This window comes from Achroia grisella, unplaced genomic scaffold, assembly GCF_030625045.1.
Source record: "Achroia grisella isolate CSIRO2021 unplaced genomic scaffold, CSIRO_AGI_Agris_v1 utg204, whole genome shotgun sequence".
NCBI classification, from domain to species: Eukaryota; Metazoa; Arthropoda; class Insecta; order Lepidoptera; family Pyralidae; genus Achroia; species Achroia grisella.
The window spans coordinates 1,873,000-1,881,210 of NW_026712703.1; the positions used below are offsets into that span (position 1 = coordinate 1,873,000).

General features: G+C 33.9%; 1 protein-coding gene across 4 annotated transcripts; it reads right to left on the reverse strand.

Moving 5' to 3' along the window:
• Positions 1-483: 483 nt before the first annotated feature.
• LOC131841975 (transcription factor GAGA-like) lies at positions 484-4,581 on the reverse strand. 4 transcript variants are annotated; one of them, XM_059190400.1, is made up of 7 exons: positions 2,976-3,418; positions 2,492-2,632; positions 2,239-2,382; positions 2,088-2,149; positions 1,516-1,823; positions 1,224-1,407; positions 484-720 (listed from the first exon to the last, which is right to left on the reverse strand). In XM_059190400.1, the coding sequence occupies exons 1-7, from the start codon at positions 3,054-3,056 to the stop codon at positions 567-569; spliced, it is 1,074 nt and encodes a 357-aa protein (XP_059046383.1). In that variant the 5' UTR covers positions 3,057-3,418; the 3' UTR covers positions 484-566. The 4 variants fall into 4 exon arrangements, with proteins under 4 accessions (XP_059046383.1, XP_059046382.1, XP_059046384.1 ...); XM_059190399.1 differs by lacking the exon at positions 2,976-3,418 and adding an exon at positions 4,251-4,581 and having other exon boundaries at positions 1,224-1,823; XM_059190401.1 differs by having other exon boundaries at positions 1,224-1,823; positions 3,228-3,420.
• Between the last annotated feature and the right edge of the window lie 3,630 nt (positions 4,582-8,211).

Below are 8,211 nucleotides of genomic sequence, written 5' to 3' on the forward strand. Positions count from 1 at the left end.
TCATTTCCTAATAAAGGGCATCAGGATGGGACGTGGTGTCCAGTGATGAGAAGAAATTGCCAGGGCTGCGCCCTACATGACTACATCTTTAACGCGTTCGCGCAAAATTCTTACAATAATATTTACATATAACTTGAACTTTTTTTACTTCTTGAAATACCACACTAAAACTGAAAATTTAAATACTATATAATATAGATTTCTCAATAGTATTTAAAAATACTACCAGTCCACATTATCTGTAAAGGTATGCATAATGTTAATCAAGTTATGTTTTACTATCGCCAGAAGGTTTTAGTTTTATATTGTTGGTAATTGGTATCTTGAGTAAATTATTATTGAATGAAACATGTAGGTACATATAATTTTTATTTTTATTTGTAGGCATTCCAGGATTTGTTTCAATAAGAAACAATTAATTTCTTTCACAAAATTCTACTTGCTATCATACCATATGTAAAGTCACACAAGTATTTCTCAAGAATAATATATTAACTTCTATTGTTAATAAACTTAAACTTAAACTTAAACTTGATTTATATCACTATAACAAAACTATTTTTTATCTAAGGTGAAGTAATAGAAAAGGTGATGTAGGTATCTCTTTCTCTATTGTTTATAGATTCTTTTGTAGCCATTGTTATTGAAGTGTATACTAAATTTTGTTGAACTTTATTCATTATCTTAGTTTCGTGGGATGGGTGGAGGTGTAGACACTCTCTGCAAAAATAAATACATTACTATAATACAATATACAATATCTTCTGTACATGTAAGTACATGTACAGTAAGTGAACATTAATAGTCTTTATTATTTTATAATTACTTTTGTGTTCTTGTTCTTTTGTATTTGAATACAATCCTACAGTGAAATATCTATATTTCACTGTAGGATTGTATGTAGGGTTTTATAAGTTTCCTTTTTTCTTTAATGTGTTAAATATTTTTAATTTGTTTATTATTTTAAAGCCTTGATCATAGTTTTTGAAATATGTATGGATATTTGATGATAAAAATATAAAAATAAACTATGCACATAGACCAAGTGTTTAGTGAAACTATCAAATATGGTCAATATTTTTTTACAGCAGTTTTAGCTTGAGAACTAGAAAAGTTGCATTGCATGTCAGTGTCAGTCAGTTGCACTGCAGACTTAGACTACCACTAAGGTATGTACTTAGAAAAAGTATTTATGAGAGAATGAATAAATCAAAGGCTGTTACCTGTTCACTATTGTTTCACCATCTGTATCTATAAAAGCAGGACATTGTATACTACGGTAGTCAATACATCTCCAGCGACGTTTACGTCCTCCATTAGCAGTGTGATGATTAGAATACATGAAATCATTAAATATTAATTGCAATGAACCCCTGTTTGATACAGTGTAGCGTGGTCTCATGGTATCTGCAATAAATATAGAATTAACCACATTCCATTCAGTGTATTTGGTTCTAAGCCAAATTATGGTGACATAAAAATCAAAGTAGTGATTCAATACAAATATTGAAATACCTTCAACACTCATTTGTCCTTCAGATTGGTTTGTACAAATACTGTTATTGAAATTCAAGTGGGAGTCATCGATTAGACTAGCACTTTGAGGTATTTCTAAATTATTAGCAGTATCTACAACTTCATAATCAGAATTCACTAGAGTTCCTATGGTATGACTGACAGTACTACTGTCAATACCACATCTTTCAGTGGTTACTTGGTTCATACTTTTGTTTCTATTATGAACTAACTGTTCATTTCCAAAATGGTGTACATCTAATTCATTTATATCATTGATTGTGATATGTGCTGCATAATAATTATCTCTGTAACAAGTATATAATCATTACATATTTTATACAAACAATGTTGTCCATGTCTTGAGATATATTAGTGGTGTTGAAGTTCTTAATTCAAAATATGATATAATGGATATAGCAGGGACTAATTTAATCACTGTTATTATGAAGATAGGGTGATGGTAAATAAGGGAGAAAGCAAAGATCTATAAGGGACCAATAACTAAAAATTTTATTATAAAAATAAAATATAAATCTATGAGAAATAAAGTTATAATAATAATTTCTCACTCATTTTCTTCAGGTTTTTCTGATGTAGTAGGTTGTAACACATTAGTCGATGAAAATTGGGTCTGTAAATACAAATTATACCAACATTACAATTTATAAATAAAAGTTATTTTAATGTGTCTTACTATATCATATATTTAGGGTAGAATACCTGTGTATGTATTAAATCTTCTACTCCAGCTAGATGCAAATATTTGCATGCTTCTATAAATGAATTCATATTCTCCATTGGTACTTGTACTTCTCCAGTATAGATATACTCTAAAAGATAACTTAAAGTTTTTTGACTAATGTGCTGTAATAAAGTAGAAAGGAATTAGCATAGTTACTATAGGAATTATTTTGTGTCTTAAAATGGGAATGATATAGAAATATTTGAATTATTTATAAAAACATATACTTACTGTTAAAAATATAATTGGATGTTGACATGGAGCTGACTTCAAAATTTCTTTCAGGAAAGGACTAGCAAGGGCAATTAAATTCTTGTGTACTTTCACAAAATGGCCCTCGGCAGCCAAGGTCATATCCACAAATTCTTCTCTCTGGAAGTAAGATAATAAATTGTACTTTTTAAAAACAGAATTAGAAATAAATTTGTCAACCAATGCTTATAAGTGTTGATTGTTTACTCAAATTCATGTAAATTGATTTAAGATTCAACCCTTAAAATTGTTTTTTTAGCAATGATAATGGTATGATGATGATGATCATCCATGATAACGGTTTAAGTTGGCTGAACACCTGTGGAAAATGATAGGATAAGCATGAAGTCAGGTCAGCTAGCCCATCACAGCAAATTCACCACATGGATTATTAGAGGGGTTTAAAAAAAAATACTCGCGTATATAATAAACCTAATGACTGAATAAAAAGATGCTTATTTACCTGTTGTAAATCAGAAAAGCCATTACACATATTTTTTTTATAAGAATCACAACTTATATTATACTTGGTAGGGGGCTGCATTTTAAAGTTTAGGTCTTCCACACTAAATATTACATATATAATTCAGCGCAGATTTCAGTAAATACTTATTTATTAATAGATTTCAATAAATTACGAAGACTATTTTTAAGAAAAAAATAGGAACAATTGAAACTATAATAAACCAACTATTAACAAAATATCATTACAAACATTTGCGTTGGCGTTGAGAGCCACGAATCAGTATTATTTATTAATGTGGCTGTGATCGTTACACTACCCTTCTTTGTAAAATATATATTATATTTGAGTTCAAAATTCAAATAAAGAAGTATTGTTATGTTTAAAAATTTTAGACAAAACTTGACAGTCGTTAACAGCTGACAGCAGTTTACCCCACAGATCATAAAATATGCAATAAGTGTTACCAACTATGATAATTCTGAGATTCAACAGATAAATTGTCTTTTACGTAAGTATCATAATATGAACATCATCATAATTTAATTGTAAATTAAGATAAAAAATTAGTAAACGCCAAAGCTGCCAAGCAGTTTTGTTGCTACTAGAGTTAGCAAAATTCTTGAACAAGTGCCGATGAATGCATGGTACCACGTTGCTGGACTCAATAATCCAGCTGACGTAGCTTCTCGTGATGCATTACCGTCTGCATTGCTAGCCAGTACTGAGTGGTTGTCTGGCCCGTCATGGCTGGCCAATGAACAAGATTCCTGGCCAATTAAAACTATGGCGGTGTTCAGAAATGTACCTGAGATTCCAGAATTAAAATCCAATCTTACCCTATTAATAACTGATAAGGAAATGTGTTTTATGTTCTAACAGAAAAGCTCTCGAGTTTTCAAACTATAATAAATGTTGTAGTTCGCTGTTTACAATTTGTGGAGCGCATACGTAAGTCCAAGCGTCAGTTTACATTATCTGTTGAACGCTGGCGTGAAGCGCAGATTATTTTAGTCAAATCGGTTCAACACGAACATTTTTCTACTGACTTTCGGGCCTTAGCAAGAGGTGAAGAGTGTCAATCTTCTCTGAAGAAGCTTTGTCCTTTTGTTGATGCCCTAGGTTGTATTAGGGTATTAGGATGGTCTATGTATTAAATTTTCAAGCTTTTGTTAGCTTAAACATGTCGTATGCGGTTTTGCATTGGAACAATTGAGTTTTATGCTTTGATTGATACACTTTGTAGAATAATATGTTTTGTCATAGCGTCTTTACCTGTTTGAATTTTTTCCTCAGTATTGTCCGCATTATCAATATATTGCAATAGACCTTTTGCTTCGAGAAGAATTTTTATTTCAAATTTCCATAGCTGAAAGGAAGTGACATCGGCCAAGAGACAAATTCGGTGAATTTCTTCAGCCGTTGCGACTTTCATTTTTAATATTTTTACTGTTGTTCTACACTATTTTTTATTTCTGTATTATTTATTTTTACTTATTATTTGCTCTGATAGCCCATAACCTGAAGGGTTTTACGAGGAAAATTGGAATAAAAGAATTTTACGTCTTTACAGAACAACTATTATATTTAGACAGCGCTTGTGACATCCTTTTAAAAAACAAAAAAACAAATTAATTTCTTCTTTTTTACAGTTTGGCGATAATTGTAAAAGTAAATTGTATGCGTGTGTAGGCTACCAACCTCCTTGCATAAACTAATATAGGAAATTGGTAGTAGCACTCACCAGTATTAAGCAACGCCGGGATCAGGATCAGTGTTAAGGAAAACCAGGACTAGGATTTTGGATACCTACACTAGTTAATATTAGTCAGTTAGCAAGTTCAGTCAATGTTCATAGTATATAAGACAAAAAGGTAATCTGTCATAAAAAAATATTATTTTCTTTTTTTATTTTACATTGACAAGCGCTGCTAGAATGCATATCGCCTGCCATTGAACCAAGGAGGTTCTTAACATCTTCTCTCGATGTGTAATCCTAGCAGCTTACTAATCTTCTCTAACCTTGGCTTTGGTAAAGCTTTAGTAAAAATATCCGCAAGCTGCCACTCATTGCTAATTTTCTGAACCATGAGATCACCTTTTGTCACAAGTTCTCGAACAAAGAAGTGCCTGATGAGAATATGTTTTGTTCTCTTGTGAAACTCAGGATTTTCCGCTAGTCTCACCGCGGCTTCATTGTCCACTTGTAATACAGGAGGATACTGTATTTCAGTAAGTTCGCTTAGTATCCTAGTTAGCCAAATGCATTCTCGAGCTGCTTCACTGGCCGCAACTATTTCTGCTTCAGTGGTTGAAATTGCAACACTTGCTTGTCTTTGACTCATCCAAGATACAGCACCACCAGCAAACATGCACAGTACTCCAGAAGTTGACCTTCCAGTACCAACGTCTCCTCCATGGTCAGCATCACTATAACACTCTATGATGCCCTTTTTATAGTTCTTTTGATACAAAATACCCATATCTTGCGTATGTTGTAGATAACGCAGAATCCGTTTCAGCTTTACACAATCGTCTTCAGTTGGATTTTCCAAATTTCTTGAGACGACACTAACAGCAAATGCAATGTCAGGTCTCGTTCCAACCATGAGATATGCTAAGGCTCCAACAATATGTCTATAGTTCAACAACATATTACTCATGTCGACCTTATCCCGGTTTTGAGACATGTCTCTAACAATTGGTGTATGCACCGGTCTGCAGCTGTCCATCCCAAACCGTCGAAGAACTTTGTTCACATAACACTTCTGATGAATTTTTATGCCGTCTTCTCTGGTTATTATCTCTATACCGAGAAAGTAGGATACAGACTTCGTTGTGATTTTAAATTTTCCCATTAAATCTTTTAGGAAACTTTCGATCAGTTTCTGATTAGACGCAGCTACCAAACCATCATCCACATAAAGAGCCACAATGAGCTTCTCGCTAGACTCCTTTCTTGTGAAAAGGCATGGATCAGCATCAGATACTTTCAAACCGATTTCCCTGAAAAAATTTAATATACGCTTGTTCCAGCACCGAGGTGCCTGCTTCAAACCATAAAGACTTTTCTTCAGTAAACAAACTTTACCAGAGTTATCTTCATAACCTTCCGGCTGTCGCATGTAGATTTCTTCATCAAGATCGCCATACAGAAAAGCAGTAGATACATCAAATTGCGCCATATGCATCTGTTCATTAGCGGCAACAGCTAATACACTTCTAATGGTCGCCATTCTTGCTACAGGACTGAATGTTTGATAATAGTCCACGCCTTTCTTCTGACTATATCCCTTAATAACAAGCCTAGCCTTGTATTTGTCGACATTCCCGTCAACATTTAATTTGACATTGAAAACCCACTTGCAGGGTATGACTTTCCGACCTTTCGGGAGATCTACCAACACCCAAGTTTTATTTTCCTTCAGAGAATTAATTTCCTTATCCATTGCCATTCTCCAAAGTTTACTTTCAGCACTTCTCACAGCTTCCTTGTAGCTATTAGGTTCCAGTTGATTACCAGTGCTCTCTCCATTTATATTATATAGAATAAAATCATTGAATTTCTGTGGTAGACGAAGCGATGACCTATCTCTAAGAATACGACTACTTTCCTCTATAATCTCATGTTCATCCATAGTTTCGTGAAGCTCAGCTTCGTCGTTTCCTTCTAATACCCCCCCACATTCAATATTTTGTTCTAGCGTATTACTTCTTGCATCATCAAATATATCTTCATTAATAACAGAAGTGTCTTCTCTATCAATAAACTCATCATTGTTTACAAGACCTTCAACTTCATCATTATCAATTACAATATTCTGAGCATCAGAAGATTCTACATGAGATAATTTTTCATCATTCCTCTGTTGAGTTATCTTTTGTAATGCCAAAGGTTGCAACTCAATTACATTGCTAGGAAATTCTGCTTGCATGGGTTCAGACACCTTCAGTGATTCACCTCTAAGCAGAGACATATCATCAAATGTCACATCTCTTGACCTTACTAAACCAGTAGAACCATTCCAGAGACGATATCCATCATCATTATCATATCCTATTAGAACACATTTCATAGCTTTCTTATGTAATTTTTTCCGAGTCTGTTTAGGTACGTGAGCATAACATGATGACCCAATGATCCTCATGTGTTTAATCCTTGGCTTTATACCAGTCCAAAGTTCTGAGGGTGACTTGTGTTCCACTGACGTTGGCCCTGTCCTGTTTAAAATATATACAGCAGTATTCACCAATTCAGCCCACAAAGTTTCAGGTAACCTTTCATGTGCATGCATCATAGCTCTAGCACATTCCACGATCGTTCTGTTATCTCTTTCGCTATTTCCGTTTTGTTCCGGTGTATACGGCATCGTCAGTCTTTGCTTTATTCCATTTTCCACCAATATTTTCCGTACTTGTGCATTGTCGAATTCACCACCATTGTCACTCAATAGTTCCTTAACAACATGACCAGCTACTTTAGCTTCAACTAGAAACTGTTTCAATTTCTCGTGTACTTCCGACTTATTCCGAAGAAAATACACAAAACGATGACGTGTATATTCGTCTTTGAAAAGTACAAAATATCGTAATTTGGAATAACTAGATGGAAAGGGCCCACAAACATCCGAATGTATGCGTTCTCCAGGTTTCGTAGCTTTATCTCGTACACCAAACTTTTGTCTGTGAGATTTTCCAAAGATACAACCTTCGCATAATTCTTCACTATCTTTTGTTTTTATTCCCAACTCTCTATCTATCAGACTTCTTATATGTCTTTTATTTTGATGACCAAAACGTTCGTGATAAAGTTGCAATATATCAACTTTCTGTACCAAATTTACTAACATATTAATAGGCGGTACGACTCTACAATTCAGCTTGTATAATCCTCCATACCTCTCCCTATTTCCTGTCACAGTAATCATTCCTCCTATTTTCATAGTACAAGTAGTGACCCGTGATTCAAACACGCTACCTGGATTCCTATCTTGCGTCGATAATACAGAAAACAGATTTCTACTTATCTGAGGAACATACCAAACATCTCTCAAAGTCGATCTCACAGTATGTCCATTAACATCGGCCTCAATACAAACTGATCCTTTGCCTACTGCCTTGATCACATTTTTGTCCGCCGTAGTTACAGTGTGACCTTCACTGAAGTATTCGAAATCTTGAAAGATATCATTCCGCATTGTAACATGATTCGTAGCCCCATTATCTACATTCCAAT

Excerpts from the sequence above, each read along its gene's own strand:
- LOC131841975 (XM_059190398.1), bottom strand. The coding sequence starts at position 3,056 with ATGCAGCCCCCTACCAAGTATAATATAAGTTGTGATTCTTATAAAAAA. Across the intron at positions 2,383-2,491 it reads ATCCAATTATATTTTTAACA|CACATTAGTCAAAAAACTTT; the intron begins GTAAGTATATGT and ends ACTTTATTACAG. Across the intron at positions 721-1,223 it reads GGTGAAACAATAGTGAACAG|AGAGTGTCTACACCTCCACC; the intron begins GTAACAGCCTTT and ends TTATTTTTGCAG.